Source organism: Chiloscyllium plagiosum, unplaced genomic scaffold (genome assembly GCF_037043375.1).
Source record: "Chiloscyllium plagiosum isolate Xiang-an unplaced genomic scaffold, Cpla_swu_hap1 HiC_scaffold_4, whole genome shotgun sequence".
Classification (NCBI taxonomy): Eukaryota; Metazoa; Chordata; class Chondrichthyes; order Orectolobiformes; family Hemiscylliidae; genus Chiloscyllium; species Chiloscyllium plagiosum.
In genome coordinates, this window is record NW_028270142.1 from 30025004 (window position 1) to 30046342 (window position 21339).

The 21339-nt window shown below is 42.7% G+C and overlaps 1 protein-coding gene and 1 pseudogene across 1 annotated transcript in view; both read right to left on the reverse strand.

The window, feature by feature from the left end:
- The window catches only part of LOC122549324 (collagen alpha-1(XV) chain-like), a 265827-nt gene extending 244949 nt beyond the window's left edge, over positions 1-20878 (reverse strand). Inside the window, exons 1-2 of the mRNA XM_043688956.2 lie at positions 20724-20878; positions 20518-20597 (exon numbers count right to left, since the gene is read on the reverse strand). Coding sequence (XP_043544891.1) covers positions 20518-20597; positions 20724-20734 — 91 coding nt within the window. The 5' untranslated portion in view covers positions 20735-20878. The remainder of the gene's footprint in view (positions 1-20517; positions 20598-20723) is intronic.
- Positions 16081-17629, reverse strand: LOC148150100 (dnaJ homolog subfamily C member 17-like; annotated as a pseudogene).
- Positions 20879-21339: the final 461 nt, after the last annotated feature.

A 21339-nucleotide genomic window follows, 5' to 3' on the forward strand; every position in this document is an offset into this window, starting at 1 on the left:
TGTGTTTTCTGCATTACAGTAGAGACTAATCTCAAAAGTATCTTATTGGGGGATATGGTGCTTTGGTACATTTCCTCCTCCATGTGATACATTGTTTGATTCTAAACTGAGGCAAAAAGGAAATGAATAATCATGACTTTTCTACTTTTATTCTGATATCAGAATCGTTGCTGGAGAAATCACAGGGCCACCAATGTGGTTTCAAAAACAGCCCTCCTTCCAGCAGTGAAATAAATGCAGCTGGGGATGATTCGAAGTTGGCTCCATCCCAGAGTGAACATTGAATTTTTTTTATGAATCACATCAGGACAGCAAGTCTGTATTGTACTCAATGGGCATTGCTCATGGTATAGGCCATGGTTGGTATTTATAGTCACTATAAATTCCAACAGGAGTCACTAAAAATTCCAACTTATCAATACTCCTCATCAACCTTACATTGTTACTAAATGGAAAGGGTTCAACAAATATCAGGATGGTGAAGAGTGTTAACGTCATGGATGAGCCACAGCAACAAACCTCCCATATCAGTTTAACTTCAAAAATCATACTGATTCAATCGGATTGTTGACATAATCTGTGGTTCAGAAGTAACACTCGCTCCAGACGGTCTTCAAACTCCACTTGGAGAGTTGACCACATAATCCTGGCTGATAGTTCAATGCCAGACTGGCAGAATGTTGTACTGTCGGAAAGTGTCACCTTTTAGACAGAGGTTAAACTGAGGCCCCATCTTCCTTATCAGGTAGATGCAATAGGTGCGATGGTATAACTACCATGGCCTGTATGGTGGCTCAGTGGTTAGTACTGTTCCCTCACAAGCACTAGAGACTCAGGTTCGATTCCATCGTTGGGCAATTGTCTGTATGGAGTTTGCATATTCTCCATGTCTGTGTCGGTTTCCTCCAGGTGCTCCAGTTTCCTCCCACAATCCAAAGATGTGCAGGTTAGGTGGATTGGCCAAGGTACATTGCCCATAATGTGCAGGTTAGGTGGGTGAGTCACAGGAAATGCAGAAGTTACAGGGATGGGATGGGTTTGGGTGGGATGATTTTTGGAGGGTCAGTGTGGACTTGATGAGCTGAAGAACCTGCTTCAACACTGCAGGGAGTCTATAACTTTGAAGTATTGTCCCGTCCTATCAACCAAATCAGATATTCGTCATGTCATTGCCATGTCTTGTTGGTGACAAACTACCTTCCATGCTTTCTAACATTATAACAAAAGCCAATACTTCAGCAAGAGTTTATTGGCTGTAGAATGCTTTTGGATATCTTCGGACTGTGAGATTACTTCATAAATCCAAGATGCTTATCCAAGCTGGTCTGTAGGTGACTCCAGTCCAGCCCCAAGTTGAAACTTCTCTCTGAAATGGTCTGGCACTCAGTTGTAACAAAAACAGCACAAAGAATTTTTTTTAAATCGTGGCTCACCACTACCTTCTCATTGTAACCAGGAATGGGAAATAAATGCTGGCTGAGCCAAACATTGCCAAGATTAATTGCTTTTTTTCACACAAGAACTTTACAGGCATTTTTACTAAAACCTGCAGTATTGGGACACAGTGACTGAGGTGACCCAGATATTGAAATCACTTGCAGGGATATTCTGTACCTCAATAATTTCCCTTACAATTGCCGTAAAACTCATTGCAGAGTCTGAAAGGTTCAACATGACCTATAAAAGGCACTCAGAGTTTTCAGCCACTTTAACAGACCTAACCACATTTTATTACATTATTTTTCTTGGTGCAGATATGCATTTCACATGTGCTGCCCTTGGCAGCGGAATGTTGAATTCCCCATTCAGAGAGCCGTAAGTAGGAATTCTGCATTCGGACTGGGAAAGTGCAGCTTGCAAGAACACAAACCTAGGTGGCACTGGGTCAGCTGTCACTATGGAGGGCACAGTCCAGCCTTGCTCAAAGGCGAGTGTGGATAGCTCCTCAATAATAAACCAGCCTGCTGCCAACCCGGAATCCAAAACCTATGTGACCAGGACACTCATTGCGTGTCACCGCTGTTCCCCACAATCTCACCCCACAGGTTATTTTAATGGCAGCTATCCCAGCCCAAAGCTGAAACAATTGGCAGGATGTACAAGAGATGGCCAATCTGCTGCTGTTCACTTTGTGTCCCAACTTTGTGGGCGGCACGGTGGCACAGTGGTTAGCACTGCTGCCTCACAGCGCCAGAGACCCGGGTTCAATTCCCGCCTCAGGCGGCTGACTGTGTGGAGTTTGCACATTCTCCCCGTGGGTTTCCTCCGGGTGCTCCGGTTTCCTCCCACAGTGACAAAGATGTGCAGGGCCAGGTGAATTGGCCATACTAAATTGCCCGTAGTGTTAGGTAAGGGGTAAATGTAGGGGTATGGGTGGGTTGTGCTTCGGCGGGTTGGTGTGGACTTGTTGGGCCGAAGGGCCTGTTTCCACACTGTAATCTAATCTAATCTAATACAATGGGCATAACTGCAATGAATGTTCAGACTTGTCTGGTCCCACTGTGCAAGGTCCACTAAAAGAAGAGTAGACAATGTCAACACATTGCACCTTAGGCAGATGTCCAACTGTGGTCTAAATAGGCGCAAGCTAAAGTCAGTGAAATGTGAAGGGACATGGAAAATATTTGCAGGCAACCCTAAGGTAATCTCAAGCAGGTTTCAGCTATTTGGCAGGCTAAGGCACATCTTGAGGAGAAGGGATTCTCAGGCAGGTCTGAGGTATGGACCAGTTTCAGCCAGGTCTGGGTAGAGAGCGGTCTCAGGCAGGTGTGGGGTATGGAGTCGTCTCTGTGATAAGGGGCAGTGTCTATGATAAGGGGCAGTGACTGTGATAAGGGGCAGTCTCTGGTGGTCTTGGACATTGCCATTGCATGAGCCTCATTCTCTTGTGGCCATGAGCACACCCATCTTCTCCAACATACCTTGCTGGTGACTGACCAATCCAATCCAAAGGCTTCAACGTGGAGTTACACCAAGACACACATTTGGCAGCTCAGTTGGCTAAAAATGAGCTGAAGCCGCAAATTGCCTGGAGGTCCTTTGCTTATCGGTATGGGTAGCTTACTAGCGCAATTCACTTATTTTCCCAAGCGTGAAAATTGATCACTTCAGGTTCACTTAGACCATGTGATAATTTATTTTTGCCAACGCAAAATAAACTTGCAAAAGTTGAGACAGCTAATTGGTCAGTTTATCACGCAATACTGAGACTTTAACTTTTACTGAGACCATTGTAGTTACTGCAGTGAATATTAAATTTGCAGCCAAACTTCACCAGTGGGAAACTGAAGAATGAAATCTCAGCCTCCAAACAGCTGGCAGGCAAGCATTCCACTTCAGCAATTCCAGGTTAAATAGTCACAACAATGTTCGAACACCATGTCTGGGCGGCACAGTGGCTCAGTGGTTAGCACTGCTGCCTCACAGCGCCAGAGACCCGGGTTCAATTCCCGCCTCAGGCGATTGACTGTGTGGAGTTTGCACATTCTCCCCGTGTCTGCGTGGGTTTCCTCCGGGTGCTCCGGTTTCCTCCCACAGTCCAAAGATGTGCAGGTCAGGTGAATTGGACCATGCTAAATTGCCCATAGTGTTAGGTAAGGGGTAAACGTAGGGGTATGGGTGGGTTGCGTTTCAGCGGGTTGGTGTGGACTTGTTGGGCCAAAGGGCCTGTTTCCACACTGTAATGTAATCTAATCTAAACCATCAAATCGCCACGGTGTGTTTCTTTGTATTTTGAGGAATTGCAAGGAACAATCGGAATACAAAGGAATCCCTGCCTGGGCAATGAACCAGCCCCAGATCCAGTTCTGGGCTGTTCCAAATCACCAGCTGGAGGTACAATGGGACTTAGTTTACTGCTTCAGGTAGAATGAAGATCCCACTAAGGCTGGCTGTGGTCTTCAGCTGTGTGGAATGTGACATGATGTGAGTGTGTTTAGGTAGCGGGGGGAGGAAATAGCTACAAATGGGAAGGGGTGTGGGCAAAATTCCTATTTCAATTATTTGAAAGATTTCAATCTGATTCTTAAGATGCTATCTGCAATAAACAAATTCCTGCAACATGACTTAAGCAATTTGTAAACCCATATTATGTGAACTGCAGAGAAGTAAGCACTCGCAAACTCAACTGGCCTCTTCCATTCCTTTAGTAAAGAAAATTGCTTCATGAAAGAATATTTTCAACAAATGTCAGAGGGTGATGAAGTGGATACTCGATTTTTAAAAGAATGCAACTTTTAACTGCAAGTTCACAATTTTAAGCATTCCACGCTGTAAATTAAAGCTGATCTCTCTACTGTCTAAGAGCTTGGGCCACATGCCTAAGACTATCACCACATTAGACGAAAGAGCTATTAAAGGTTGAGTTAGATAGATTGTTGATAGGCAAGGCAGTCAAGGGTTACTGGGCCGCAGACGGAAAGGTGGGGTTGATTTCATAGCCGAATCAGCCATCATCTTAGCATACAGTGGAACAGGCTGAAAGAGCCAAAAGGCCTACTCCTGCTCCTTTATCTCCCATTCCTTTGTCTGCTCAAAGAAGCCACAGCAAACATTAACAGCTCCTGTATCAGGATTAGGTTAGCAATCCAAACTCATAGGATCCAGTGCTCATAAAGAAAGCTTTTGGAACAAAATCAGAAAGCTTCTAACCAGTGTGAAGGTGAAATGATTGCTGAACTGTAGCTCTATGGTATTGATGCAAGGATGTTTTATTACAGAAATGTGCACTTGTTAAAGATATTGGATATTTTAATGTGAGTCCTTTACATGATATGATGAGGGATGAAGTTCAAATAAAGATCAAGTCCAGAAAACTGAGCAATTTAATGAATGTCGATGTTAGAAGTTGTTACTAATTTAGTGATGTCTTTTCAAAGTCAAATACATTTTATTACCATTATGTATTTACATTTTGGTACAGTTCACTATGTGGTTATGGTTATAAATAAAGTTGGTATAGCTCTTTATTCAGGTTCTTGACGTATTGCCAGCTTTTCTCAGTGGTGTTTGTTACATTTTGTAGGTGCAGCTGACAAAGCAGCACATGGTTGCTTCAACTTATGTATCCCGGTATTCACTAATGGGAATGTTAGGCTTGGGCACATCTGGAGCAGCACTCCCAAATATTCCGTGCAGTGATTCACAGCACAGCAGATGATAGCATCTTCAGTATCTCACAACCGTGCTCCCCATTTCCATGTAAGTCTCGGTCAGCAATGATGTACGTAATCCTTCTAAACATCCCAAGCATTGCAAAGAACCTGAAGGTCCTGAAGCTTCCAGATGCCATGGGCAGACACTGCATAATTCTGCTGCAGCAGATGCATTAAAAATCACAAAATTACTATTGAACAGGGTACGCGGGAAGAATTGACCCTCTCTCGTCTGGTGTGAGTAATGACAAGAAAGGTGGGAAAATATTACGAGAATGAAAAATCAGATTCTACTAATTGAGAGAGATTTGCCCAATTTTCCCCTCAAAGTGTAAACGCAGACTTCACAATCTTACAATTGAGGGGTGGTTACCTTATTTCTATGCATTTGCATCTTATCAAAATACAAATCCACCTCATTTATATGCCACTTCTAATTCCTCTCTCTTCCACTGGGAAACTACTCAGCACAAATTCCTGCTGTGTAATTCAGAGCAGGTACCTGGTGCTGCAGCTCACTGAACTCTTGTCCTGGCCGTGGTGCAATTGTCTTCAGAACAGCATCTCTGAATGCTCCATGGTCACCATCCTCCTCGAGCCTTCATTCAGCAAACCACCAACCTCATCACATCATACCGGTTAGTCTCGGACCACCTCACACACCACTTCAGCCCTTCAACACTTTCCTTTAGAGCACAGGGACACCGATGACATGCATGTTAGACCAGGTTGCTTTGTGCACTGTAATGTATCTACACAGAGGGTTTTCCACTCACATGGATACATGTATCTCTTGGCTCCTAGCTTGCTTACATAGCACTCATTCACTTTAGTGCTTATTTGGAGGCTGCCAGGCTCTCAATGTTTTATATTGCTTTCTTAGCACACAACTTGCTGGCTTCAGCTCTGAGCTACAGGCTGAATGGTGCTGCATGATGATATGTTCAGTCCCTATCCAACTGATAGATTGACTGTTCAGTCCTCTCCACCATCACAAACGTCTTTCTCTCCCCGTGTACTATAAAAACAATGTGTTACACACAGAGGTCTCTGTGTGTCACACATTGTTTCTATAGCACACAGGGAGAGAAAGAAGTTTGTGATGGTGGAGAGCACTGAACAGTCAATTTATCAGTTGGATAGGGACTGAACATATCACCATGCAGCACTGTGATAAACCAAGTCAGACCTGTGGCATGTACCAGCAGTTTACATGGCAAATGCACTGCATGTGACTCAAGCCAATGGCAATGTGTGAAAGTCAAAGATGAGCAGTCCTTAGTGAAGTGAAAGAGAACCACAGCCTGTCGGGAGGTTCTGCTACAGTAGGTCATGGGATCATCCTATTCCAGTCATGGCAATGACCACTGAGTCAGTGAATTGGTCCAACCAGAGTCTGGGATATGTGTCCTTGCAAGTAGAGATTGGACCACAGTCAGTCCTGCAGGACAAATAGATGCAAGCCGTTCAGGGATTCCAGCTACTTGAGACTTCAGCCCAAGAAAGATGGCATGTACCGCAAGATAAAGTTGATTTACAAAGTTTTTTCAACTTTTTATTCCCAATTATTCTGAATTTTTCTGACCAAAGTCTCTCCTCTTTGAGATCTTGTCCACAAAGGCTCTAGTTTGCTCTGTTTGCACTGGGCTGAAAATGCTTGTGCTTACTTTTAAGTTTATAAGCTTTCTCTTTATTTAAATGTGGGGCCATACTTTTCCACAAATGAACAGAATAGACTGAGTGAAACATGGAGACAACCTTCAATGGCTCAGGATGTGGTTTTGGATCTTATAAAGCCAGAGGTATCACATTTTATTCTGGCACGATTTTCTGCTACGGTTTTCCAAGAACAAGAGATCCTGGTGACCAACAAGAGCCAAAGACTCAACCCTTTCATGAAAAGGGTGAAATAGAAAGTCACCATCACCTTATTCCTCTGAATTGCAAGCTTTGTTCTTGACAAATGAAATGTACTTCGAAAAATGCTGCCAAATAATATTGCTCAGCTTCATAGAACAAAATAAATTTTGTTCTTTCTATACACACATACATTGTCTAAATGTGGGTGTTGCTGCTAAGTGCTCCATTCATTTCCCCTCCCTAGTATCCCTTAGAGAATAGTGGGGGGCCTTTTTGCTGAGTGATGCAGAGAAGGCATTTCCACACAGCTGTCCAGGTGTTCATACCTCCCTGTTGTAGTCATGCTTGGACAATTGTGGGAAAGATACACAGATGATGAGCATTGTTTGATTAAGGACCGGAAGCACATATAAAGAGAGTCAGCTGGGATGCTGTGGGCTAGGAAACAGAGATCAGTAACACTACATTGTAGGATTATTCAGACAAACAAAAGAAAGAGCTGTTCTTGTTTCACACTGATCCATTTAACATGCTGCAGGTTGTCAGAGAACAAAGAAAACAGAATAACCAACTTGATCTCAATCTCACCTCATTTATCTATGTATAAAAGTATGAGTATAATGATCACTGCATGGCTGCAATCGAGATACAGTTCCATCTTCATAATGAGGATACCCTCTAGCTTGTGTAGCTTATACTGTGCTAAATGGAATAGGTTTAGAACAAATTCAATAGTTCAAAATTCAGAATCTATGAGGCACAGTGGACCATCAGCAACAGCAGAATTGTACTCAACTGGTGGCTCAGTGGTTAGCACTGCTGCCTCACAGCGCCACGGACCCAGGTACAATTCCAGCCTCGGGTGACTGTGTGGAGCTTCCACATTCTCCCCGTGTCTACTTGGGTTTCCTCTGGGTGCTCTGATTTCCTGCCACAATCCAAAGATGCATGGGTCAGGTGAATTGGCCATGCTAAATTGCCCATAGTGTTAGGTGTATTAGTTTAGGGATATATATAGGGTAGGGGAATGGGTCTGGGAGGGTGACTCTCCAGAGGGTTGGTGTGGACTTGTTGGGCCAAATGGCTGTTTCCATACTGTAGGGAATCTAACCTAATCTAATAAACTAAACTACAATCTGTAATCTCATGACCTGACATATTCCTCACTCTGTAGTGCAATAGTACATGCCAGGAGCAGCACCAGGAAGACCCTACCACTGAACTGTCAACCTGGTGAATTTTTAAAACAAGATTAAATACATGCTAAACAGTGAAAGGAGCATTTGGCAAACCAAACCAAGTGATCATACAACAAACAGATCAAATCAAAGCTCTTCAGTCCAACCTAATTTAATCGTGACTGGTGATGGATAATTAAACAGCCAAACGGAGGTGAAGCTGCATGGTCTTATGTTCAATGATTGTCACTTTTGTTCATGAATGACCTCTTCTTCATCACTGGAAAGACTTGCATTTATGTAGCACCTTTCATGACTATTAGATGTCTTATTGGCAATATATTTTTGAATAGTAATTACTATTGTAATGCTGGAAATGTGGTAACTAATTTGGACACAGCAAACTCCCATCAATAGCAATGTGATAATGACCAGCTAATCAAATTTTGTGATGGTGCTGGAGAGATAAATATTGACCGGGACCCCAGCAATAACTTTCCTGTTCTTCAAAACAAAACATCTTTTACATCCACCTGAGAGAGCAGGCAGGCATCAATTTGACATCTCATCTGAATGACAGCTCCTCCAATTCCACAGCACTCCATAGCACTGCACTGGAAAGTTGACCTTGACTTTGTGCTCACACTATTTTGTCTCAGAGGCAAGAGTGCTACCAACTGAGCCATGGCTGACACAGACCAGGCCAGAGGTAAGGCTGCTTACTGAAGATTATATCAGACTCAGTTCCATACGTAGATCCTCAAACAGGAGCAGTTCAAGTTCAAAAGCAGCAAGACTTGGACAACATTCAGGTTTTGGATTTTAAAAAAATTAATTAATGGGATTTGCACGTCACTGACAAGGCAAATATTTGCAACCCATTTCTATTTGCTGTTCAGCTCAACTGCTGCCATCTGTGGATACACCCGCTGTGCTGTACGGAAGGAAGTTCTAGGATTTTCACCCAGTAACACTAAAGGAGCAGAAATGTTGTGTCTAGTTAGGTGCATGTGTTACTTGGAGGGGAACTTGCAATTTGGCAGTGTTTGGATGTATCTGCAGTCCTTGTCCGACTCAATGATGCTGGTGGTGATGGTAGAAGTTCCATGTTTGGCTGTTACAATCAAAGAAGTCCTGGCAAGTCGGTCTGTTTGATTGGCATTCAGTCCTCCATTTTTAACATTCACTCCTTCCACCATGAATGCACCACAGCAACAATGTGCACTATCTATAAATGAGTTGTGCAGCTCACCAAAGTCCCCTTCAATTTAGTTCATACCTGCAGCCTCTACCACTTGAAAAGGTCAAGGGATGCAGACACATGGGAATGTCATGTCTAGCTAGTTCCCCTCTAAGTCACACACCATCCTGACTTGGAACTTTGCCTCTACTCCAACACTGTCGCTTGGTCAAATTCCTGGTAATCGCTGCCTAACAGCACTGTGGTGAATGTACACACAAGGACTGCAGCAGTTAAATAAGGTGGCTCATCAGCACCTTCTCAAGAGCTGGTAGGGATGGGTAACAAATGCTGACCTAGCCAGCAACCTTCACTTGACAGAACAAATTAAATAGCAACCCATAGGCCACTTGGTGTGAGATATTGTCAAACGTAGGCAAGGTCAGGGGAGCATTAGTGAATCAGTTGTGATTAATTACTACTGGATAGTCACTTTAACTGATGACAGTTTTTTTGTGAACTAAATGCCATTTCCCAAATTTCTCTGATAGAAAGTGACCTCAAATGCTCTGAATTACTAATCCAGTCCTTGGATTATCAAGCCATTGACACAATTAATTTACTACCATACTTAGACAAACAATAGGGACCAATATCATTTCAAATGTTCCAGAAATAAAAGCGCACGATGGAATAGGTAGATCATTAAAGAAAGAGAATATAAGATGTCTAAAGTGAAACAAATCTTACTGAAGGATAAGTTCATTGCACGACCCTAAGTGAACATTCCTATGTTGTAGTGTTGAAAAGCTGACTGTCTGCTGATATCAATTTTTCCACAAGTGTGGAATTTTTCTCTAATCTTTGTCTCACAGCATTGCCAGTTACTTTCTCCATATTTTTAAACTGCTATTTTAAACAGAAAGCTTTGAAAGGTTAACCTAGAAGTGTCTTTGCTGAAGGTAAATATGCAAAATTCACTTCGATTTTATAAAGTGATTTGTCCTGAGGATTTGAAACAAACATTTTCTCATTTTGAAATAAACAATAACAGCTATTAGATCAACATTAACCTGAATAGAGTTGAGACTGTGATGCTGGAAAAGCACAGCAGGTAAGGCAGCATACAAGGAGCAGGAGAATTGATGTTTCAGGCAAAAACCCTTCATCAGGAATTCCTAATGAAGGGCTTTTGCCCGAAATGTTGATTTTCCTGCTCCTCAGATGCTGCCGAACCTGCTGTGCTTTTCCAGCATCACAGTCTCAACTCTAGTCTCCAGCATCTGCAGTACTCACTTTCGCCTAGTTGATATTAACCTGAATAGCTCAACTGTTAATAAAATACAGAAAATGCAGAAACATATTCAGCAGGTCAGGCAACAGCTGTAAAGAGGGTAACAGTTAACAATTTTCTTTTGTTTTCTTTTAACATTTCAGGTTGAGGTCCTTCCATCAGAATTGGGAAAAGTTAACCTATAAGTGAATGGGATAAGGTCATGGAAAGCCTGTGACAAGGTGGATGTCAGGGGAGACTGAATGAAGGAAGAGTTAGTCAAACACGGCCAAAGGGAATGATGGTGATACAAGAAACAAAGAGGAAGTGTCACTCGACCTGAAACGTTAACTCTTGATTTCTCTCCATTGATGCTGCCAGACCTACTGAGCTTTTCCAGCAATTTCTATTTTTGTTTCAGAAACAAAATATGTGTCTAGGACTAATTTTTCAGTCATTCGCTCTTTCCAGTCTTATCCCCTTTCACAGGCATTCCTTTAATTTGAGTCACACCCACTCCTTACTCAAAGCCTGTTAGGTCTCTAGGTTTACCCAATTCTGATGCAAGATGCTTGATCTGAAAGTTGGGGCTGAATTTTCCCAGTTTCTGAATGATGTGGACAATGGAGAATAATTTGGGAGAACACAGTGAAAATGCAGAAAAGGAAACAGAAATTGTTGGAAAAACTCAGCAGGTCTCAGTTCTGAAGAATTCAGTTTTGAAGAAGGGTCACTGGACCCGAAACACTAACTCTGATTTCTCTCCACAGATGCTCCCAGACCCGCTGAGATTTTTTCAGCAATTTCTGTTTTTGTTTTTGTTTCTGTTGTTGATTTCCAGCATCCATTGTTCTTTCAGGTCTTATGGGGAAAAAAATGACTTTTCTCTCATCAAAGAAAAAAAAGTACAGTTTTCTGCTTAAGATTTTCATGGCTGCATTGGAAATATCTAGTAAGTGGAGAGTACCTATTCCCATGATTTAATATCTCACTATTTCCTAATCCCATTTCATTTGTATGCAGGTTGCTGTTTCTCACCAGATCCCAGTGAGAAACTCGATAGTGCCTTTCCAGGCATGACAGTCAGAGTGAGTATCTGGCAGGCACTGGTATCTTCACCAAGCCTCAACCTTGGCCAATGTTACCCAATAGGGTGGCACGGGGGCTCAATGGTTAGCATGGCTGCCTCACAGTGCCAGAGACCCGGGTTCAATTCCCCTCGGGCAACTGTCTGTGTGGAGTTTGCACATTTTCCCCGTGTCTGCGTGGGTTTCTTCCGGGTGCTCCGATTTCCTTCCACAGTCCAAAGATGTGCAGGTTAGGTGAATTAGCCATGCTAAATTACCCATAGTGTTAGGTGAAGGGGTTAATGTAGGGGAATGGGTCTGGATGGGTTGCTCTTCGGAGGGTCAGAGTGGACTTGTTGGGCCGAAGGGCCTGTTTCCACACTGTGAGTAATCTAATCAAATATCTTAGAGAATGCTCCACAGGAATGACTGTCTGCATCCTCCATCCATGGAGGGTGGCAAAACGCCAGCATAACCACATCAATATGGCACACCTCGAAGTAATTTCACAACTGCATTGGGGAGCTCAACAACTCCCTTCATTGCAATGTTGCTGTGAGGCTGCTATGCACTGGATTAGGGAACATCTCTGAACTCTTAGCTCTTAGCCTCCATGCAACTCCTCAAATTTGACACAGTCAAAATATGAGAAAATTTATCCATTAACTCCATTTCTTTCTCCATAGATATAGCTGAACTGCTGAGCCTGTCTAACATTTTCTGTTTTACTTTCAGATTTCTAGCATCCGCGGCATTCCACTTTTTGATTAGTTCAAATATTAAGTCCACTTTGATGGATGAGGAAGGGAGCAATTGTATAAGTGTCCCGTTTTGGGGCGATATAATTGACATAAGTATTAAAACATAAAATTTCATTGAAACAGAAAGGCAAGTTATAAACTCATACTCATTTATACTTACCACTTTTACTAGATAGTATGGTGCGCACTTACTGCAGAATGCTCCAAAACACTACACGTGCAGTATCATGGGCCAACCAGCCACAGAGAAAACAATAGAAATGAGATAGATTAATGATAGGTTAGCCAGAGTGACCTCTCTCCATTTGCCATGCTCATTCTGGACCTGTTATGTAATGTTCATAAGATTTTACAATGCTCTATTAGAGCACACTTTTGGCAATTAATGCACATAGGCATGGGTCAGATGTAGGGCTGCAATATGGTCACCCAAATTTCTGACTAATATTGACTAACAGAAATTTTTACACTGACAACACAGCTTTAGAGCCTTAATCCAGAGAAGGAGATGTAATTTATAGAAGAAAATGAGAGAAATTTACTGATATTTTGCCGATAAGTCTGCAAAGGTCTGGCAATGAATAAAGAGACACTGGCACTTAAAGGCTGGTTCACACTTGATGAATGGCAATGTAGTTAGTGATGGACTGTAGATACTTTATGCTGAGTACACGTCAGCCTTTTCAGACTGGGCATGAGCAACTGTGGAGGCTTGGAAATGTTCTTTGTTTAGGAGTGAAATATATATTACAAACTTCTGTGAAAATCAAACAATAACTGTATTTATATGGCTCCTTTAATGTTGGAAACTGACTGCCCCGAGCTGCAAAAATGGACACAGAGCCAAGATAGAAGACATTAGGACAGTTAACTCAAAGTTTGTTCGAAGAGATAGGTTTTAAGGGAGATCATTTAAGATAAGTGGAAAAGTTTAGGGAGGAAATTCCAGAGCGTACGGCATACATGATTAAAGATATGGTTGTCAGTGGGATGAGGGAGGAATGCAATGAAGGAATTGGATGAGGTGCAAAGACACAGAATCAAAGATCAGAGAGTTATTTGCTGTTTACAGGGATGGAGAACGTAAGAGCAATGAGGTGGCAGGGGGACTGAAATATGAGGACTTTAATTTCAAAGTACTTGTAGAGGCAGTGCCAAAGATAGATGAACAGATGTGAAGCAAGTCAAGACTAGACTAGATTCCCTACAGTGTGGAAACAGGCCTTTCGGCCCAACAAGTCTACAACGACCCTTCGAAGAGTAACCCACCCAGACCCATTACCCTCTGACTAATACATCTAACACTACGGGCAATTTAGAATGGCCAATTCACCTGACCTGCACATCTTTGGACTGTGGGAGGAAACTGGAGCACCCGGAGGAAATCCACGCAGGCACAGGGAGTATGTGCAAACTCCACTCAGACAGCCACCCAAGGCTGGAATGGAACCTGGGTCCCTGGCACTGTGAGGCAGCAGTGCTAACCATTGAGCCACCCTGCCACCCCCTAGATATGGTGTCAAGATATGGCATCTTGGATAAGCTTAAGGCTTTGGAAAGTGGAAGATGAAAGGCCAGCCAGGAATAAATGATAGTAGTTGAGTCTTGAAGTAATGAAAACTTGGATGTGGAGAGTAGATGTGATAAAGAGGAATCAAAGGTTGTGCCAAAGGATCCAAAGACAATGGCATTGTTCAATGCAGGGAAATTGTGGCCTCTCCAGGTCTGGATGTTGGACAAGCAGGTTGGCAACACAGAGGCAGTGGAGAGGTCGAGAGTGGTGGGAGTGAGGAATATCTAGGTCTTGACAGTATACATGTGGCCTAGATGCAAATGTAGGTGGAAAATGGACTACAGATAATAAGTTGATGTAGGTCTATAATTACAGCACTAAGAAAGACAAAACAACTCAGAGCAGGAAACAGTGAGTAATTTGCACTTGATCACAAATGATGATCTAAGGCTGTGTATATACCAAAGCTAATTTCCTTTTTGATTGATAGCAATAAGAGAAGCAAGGTCAATCAGAATCAGCATTACTGTCAGAATAATTTGGATTCTTGGTGCAGAGCAGATGTTCTGTTAGTCTGGTGTGATTGAGTCTCAACAACTGTTCCGGCTGAAATATTCAGCCTAAGTCCGAACATTCCCACTGCTTGTTCTTTTTTTATTAAATAATAGGATACATTTCCTAGTTAGCAGGTAATCGAGGTAATCATTTCCACATGGAGCCTTTGCATTGTTTGAACAAAGACAAATGCCTTCAACGTGAGCCAGTGATTCTAAATAAAGGCAAACCAATAGAATTACGGAGGACAAAAAAATCTAGCAAGCAACAGGAGAAAATCTGTATGTAATAAAACGCCCTCCAAAATAAATATAACATGGAAAAATGAAAAACTATGAATTTGGTCGGAATCTTATAGGGATCTAAATAACATGACCGTGTCACGATTTGTGACAGCATCAGATGAGAAACTGCCCAGATTTCTCTCAATACTGGAAACATCTCAAGTCATCAATTATCATTTTGACAAGCAGCAAGTCTTTCACTAGGCAGGGATGAGTTGCCAATTGAAGAGGTTATTGCATGTTAAATGATTCGTTAATGAGCTTCCTATTTTACCAAATGAGCCAAAAACGCTAGATGTTGAGAAACCCCACCAGAGGATTTGGAGCGAGTGGCTTTGCGACTGCAGCTCACTGCTTACACCTCCAATTTCTTTCCATCACAGGATGGATCAGGAATCTTTGCTGCTATTACTACCTCCCACTGACATGTGTTTGTAGATCAAAACTTAACCTGTTTTGTTGCAAAATGGACACATCTTCCTAGTTAATCAAGCCCTGAAGTTGCACTTGAACCCAAAGTCTACCCGTTGTGTCGCAAGATCTCCAACCAGTTTCCTACGAATCAGGATTAATTGTGTATTTCATCGTGATTGTGAAAGAAACTAGATAAGTGCAAGTCTTTCTCATTTTTGTAACCCAGTAATTGTGAAGTTACCAGAGTCTATAGGAAGATAAAGGTACCTTTTCCTGTCTTAGCTTTTCCCTTCATAGCTGTGCTCTCTCTGGACAGTTAAACTCGTCACATATATAGAATGACACTTCATTAAGGTTCCAGGTTTAACGTGAGTGTAGAATTTTTTTGGTATTGCATCAATGCAATATGTATGTGGTGTAAATTGGATTGTTCAGGGTGAATTAACTCCAAAGTAAAGTGAACTGGGTTGCTAACGTAAGGGTTTCAAACAAGTGGCAGTTTAGATCCTGACTTTGAATTTGGGTTACATTTACACAGTTGTGTGATATAAAGTGAAATCACCTCTATGATCACATGTCCATTGTCATTTAAACACAGCCCGATCATGATTCAAAGTGAAATCATCGTGGCTGGGAGTCTACCAGACTTAGGTTAAAACATAAATGAGGTCATTCCTCCTTGATTAATTCCAGGATATTTAGAACATTTACTACATCAAGTTCCATTGAAAACCAGATGGCAGGAGAAGCGGGTTTTTTTGCCGATTAATAAAAATAAAGAGCAGTTTATTTCGGTTCAAGGGGGAACAGAAGGGAATCTGAAGCATTTGCCAATGCCAAGTTTAAGAATCATCCTCTTGAAGTAGTTTGATGAGCTGCTGTCATTCTGCTACCAGTCGCATCCTCATCATCACAGGACTTCCATAATCTCGTTCTGTGCGTGCTGTATTCTGGAATAGATTAGAGGAACCTGTCTCCAAAGATGATGATGCAGGGTTGCTTGTATTTGGAGGGGGTGATCCTTCCAACCAGGAGATCTTCAGTGGGTTACTTGTTAGCCCTGTCTCATTTTTAAAAGCAAGCTCAGCAGTCTTGGTTGAGGAGAATTCCACATTAGCAGATCCTTTCTTTTTTTCTAGATATGAGCAAGTTCAAAACCTCACCGTACTTGTTCAAAATTGAGAGGAGGTATTCATGAGAGTAGCCATCATTTGATTCGTCATCCCTCTTACACTTCCATTTCAGTTTCCGTTTAGGGGTTGAGTTGTTTACAGAATCAGTTCGGACATCACTTTTAATAGTCAGAGTATTGAGTACAGGAGTTGGGTGGTCATATTGTGGCTCTACAGGACATTGGTTAGGCCGCTGTTGGAATATTGTGTGCAATTCTGGTCTCCTTCCTATCGGAAATATGTTGTGAAACTGGAAAGGGTTCAGAAAAGATTTACAAGGATGTTGCCAGGATTGGAGGATTTGAGCTATAGGGAGAGGCTGAACAGGCTGGGGCTGTTTTCCCTGGACTGTCGGAGGTTGAGGAGTGACCTTATAGAGGCTTACAAAATCATGAGGGGCATGGATAGGATAAATAGACAAAGTCTCTTCCCTGGGGTGGGGGAGTCCAAAACTAGAGGGTACAGGTTTAGAGTGAGAGGGGAAAGATATAAAAAAGACCTAAGGGGCAACTTTTTCACACAGAGGTGGTACGTGTATGGAATGAGCTGCCAGAGGAAGTGGTGGAGGCTGGTAAAATTGCAACATTTAAGAGGCATTTGGATGGGTATATGAATAGGAAAGGATTGGAGGGATATGGGCCGGGTGCTGGCAGGTGGGACTAGATTGGGTTGGGATATCTGGTCGGCCTGGACGGATTGGACCGAAGGGTCTGTTTCCATGCTGTACATCTCTATCACATTATGACTCTATCAGATCCTTGCAGCCTCTACTCTCTCTCCAGCAGTATTTGTTCTTTGACCAGCCTCTGCTGTTCCTCTAAGCGTATGGAGCCCTCTTCCCTTAGCCTGGCAATCACTTCATCTAAATTCTTTGCAATCTTAATTTCCTCTGCTTCATTGAGCTGGGCTTCTCTTTCATGGGCCTCCAAGTCAAGCTTCACTTTATTTCTCTTGCTGTTTCTGGTTCCTCTCTGCTGCCCGCTTTTTCACTTTTCTGATTTTATCATAGGCTGCCTTTGCAGCTGCATCTGTCAGACCTTCCAGAGCCTGGGATAACTGATGGAACAATTTCACTGCCTTGGGATTATCTGGGTTCTTGTTCTGGGTGACATTCCAAAGCCTTCTGTCTGCATGCTTTCTTCATCTCTTTACCATTGGCATCCTCACTAACCCCCAGCAATGAGCAGAGGTCGAACTGCAGGATTGCTATAGCTGCCATTGTTTCTCACATTAAAGGTAATCTAATCCAAGGCAGTGATTTTGGTCTTTCCTTTTATCCCGACAGCGAACAAAACGCCAGAAGTGTTTTAATCCAGATAGTTTACCACTGAAGTTAAAATTCTTTTTTTTATCAACCAGCCAGGCAAGTTCAGGAGATTAGATAAAGGATGGTGTTTGTGAGCAAACTATTTACATTCATCCACTTTAGAAACTGGGTTCAATGACTCTTTAAACCCTTCTCTCCATCAATTGTCAATTCTTGAAGTTCAACAAACTGGAAAATGAACAATCTTCCAAACATAGTCAACAGGAATTTTCACAATTGAAAAACAAGTTGACTTTGTTGTCTATAACTCATACCATTTTCCATTTTATTTGAAGTTATAGTCGGTCTTTTTTTTATTTGGATCAACATCATTTTGAAAGCTAATGTAAACTTCATTGAGATTTTCATGCAAAATGCAATGTAATTCTCTGAGACCTCTTGCTGCTGTTTCATTTTGCCAGTGGACTAAAGATGAAGGGATTCATTGATCTGCACTCAGAATTGTCGAGAGGTACAAGGAAATGACTGAAAGAGAAGTCAGTCGTTAAGGTGGGAGAAAGGTAGCAAGGCAGAGGAAAAATGCTTGAGACTGCAAGCTTATGGTGGTGTCGGAGAGCGACTGCAACAAACTGTTTACAGGAGCGAAGGCAAATGTAAGGTGAAGGATTGGATAAAATTAAAGAACTATGGTGCGGTGAGGCCATGGGTTGACTTGGAGGTGAACACAATATAGTTGAAACAGACGAGGGCAACGACGGTTGATGTGACGGAAGTGTGGGACCAAAACCTGTGAATTAATTTGGAGTTTCTGTTTGTGGAATTGAAAAGAACATTGGTGAAGTTGAGCTGTGAGCACCAGAATTAGGAGCAGGAGTAAGGTATTCTGCCCTCAAGACTGCTCTGCCATTTGATAAATTGATCAGATTGCAGCCTCAACTCTACTTTCCTGACTGTTCCCAATAACCACATCCCCCACCATCAATCAAAAATCTATCTTTGTTTTGAATATATTCAAAGACCCAGATCCAAGTCTGTCTGGGGAAGAGAATTCCACAAACTAATGGCCTTCTGAAAGAAACAAATATTAATCTCAGTGTTTAATGGAAGATCCCTAATTTGATACTGTGCCCCAGCTCGAGACACCTTTTGAGCTAATGTAGAGACAGTGCACAGGGGATTTAGAACTTCTAGAATCCCCTACAGTGTGGAAGCAGGCCACTTGACCCAACAAGTCTACACTGACGCTCCAAACAGCATCCCACCCAGACCTGCCCCATCCCTGTAATCCCATGTTTCCCATGGCTAATCCACCTAGCCTTCACATAGAGTTAGAGAGTCCTAGAGATGAACAGCATGGAAACAGACGCTTCAGTCCAACCCATCCATGCTGACCAGATATTCCAACCCAATCTAGTCCCACCTGCCAGCACCTGGCCCATATCCCTCCAAACCCTTCCTATTTCCCTGGACACTTTGGGCAATTTAACATCTAACCTGCACATGTTTGGACTGTGCACCCAGACGAAACCCACCCAAACACACGGAGAATGTGCAAACTTCACACAGACAGTTGCCCAAGGCTGGAATCAAGCTCAGGTTCCTTGTGCTGTGAGGCAGCAGTGCTAACACTGAGCTACCGTGCAATCCAGTGGAGATAGGTGGGGATGTGGATGTAAAGGCAAGGAATGAGGTATTGGCATTGGGGCCAAAATATCTTTCTGAGAACTCAATTCAGGATTAGGTGGGATACCATGGGAGTTGAAACTCAGGTTCAGTTGCAAGGGAGCAGGCTGAAATGAAGAATATCCCGTGATATTCCTGGGAGAAAACAAACAGAATGGGCACAGTGTCTGTATGGAGCTAAAATCAGAAATCCCATTTCACTTCCTGGGGGCAAAAACACAGGCAATGTGATCATTAATCAATTCATTGGCGAAATAGACTCTCCCATTGTTTCTCAGGCTGATGAATAAACACAGTGATTCACCTGCGCATGTGGGTAGCACTCTAAATTCCAGTAAAAATAAAGGAACGTCACATTATACTCCTGGAACATTTAGCATATCCAGCTTAAAACATAAATTCAGAGCATACGGACTGACCTAATTCACAATGCAACATTGTTTCATTAGTGTAAATATAAATTCACCTTCACGTTGACTGAGGACCAGGAAGAACATTAACTTTTTCCTATTAAAACAGAAACCAGGAAGATGTGCAAGAATTCATTAATTTGTAAAGCTATTTAAATAAAATCCCAGTTCTGTTTAAAGCCGGCATCTGTGTTGTAACAATATATTTGCAAATGTCTCTCCCAAAGCACCTCTTCATGGCTGTGTGGTGAGTACTGGCAGCCTGAGGTGAGCTAACACATATCAGTGACCTGCCAATTCAGCTAAATAGTTAAAGCAAGCCACTTGCAAACTTGAGTTGCTACCACACAGTTCTGCAGCCTGTGCCACAGAAATCACAGAAGCTTTTGAATTAGGAAATCCTTTCCATGTCCTCATCCAATCCTCATTCCCTAAAGTACAAACACTCCTTTTTACCATACCAGCTCAGTTTGCTTTTGGGAAGCTGGTTAAACAAAGTATTGATGAGATACAAGGCAAAAACGAATGAGAACATGGAAAGGTTAAAACATTTCCAAACTGAAACGCTTTTATTTTATATTACTGGATTTTAGTCACAGTATAGACTGAACGCTTAACGTTTCCCAAATATAATAAAGTGAATTTCTGTTCCATGAGACAAGAAATTTAAAAAAAGGAATTAAGATGCACACTGCTGTTACAACTTGCCCCTGACTCCCCACTCCTCTCCCTCCTGCTGGTCCTTACCTTCCAGAACCTGGGCGGCGTTGGTCATTCTGCAACACCAGAGGAAAAGGAACATCTGGGTCAGGGTGGTCTTGCAGAACCTGCCACACACGCACGGAAAGAGAGAGAGAAGGGAGGAGGAACCATACAGCAAGTTAGCAAAAAGCAAGTACTAAACAATAAACAGAGGCTAGGGGGGAGAGGGTGTGGTGGGTACACTCCTTTACCTGTAGTCCATGTCTAATGTGAGGAGAATGACCCAGTTATGGCCACATCGATGAAAATGAAGGAGCCCGCTTCAGCCGCCAGTAAGTGACAAAAGCCTGCGACTGAGACTCTCTCCTTTCTAACTCGCACAGTGTAATCCGAGCCCTCTCTCTCTCTCTCTCTAAGGAGAGATACAGACAGCCGTCTGACGGCCCCAGGCTGGACCCCCCCCCCTCCAGCCGGACCTCCCTCTTTCCCCACCTCCCGGCACGGAAAATCCCTCCTCCCAGCCCTGACCCTTCTCATTCAGTCAGAGAGTAACCAGAGCATGGGAGCTGCCGGCACCAGACCAAGCATCTTTCCTTAACTGGAGGGGGCAACCGCTTCACTGTCAACGCTGCAAGACTCGATACTAACCAACTGGCATCAAACCCAGGCTACAAACACTAAACACAGTTAGCACTAAAACTAACCAGAAACATGCTTAGGAGAAAACTAGCAAGCAGTAAAAGTGACCAGCTATCATCAAACCCAAACTGCAAACACCAAACATCGTTAGCAGTAAATCTCACCAGAAATACCCATCCCCCGCGAACCGGCAACCAGCATTAAACACGGGTTGCAAACATTAAATGC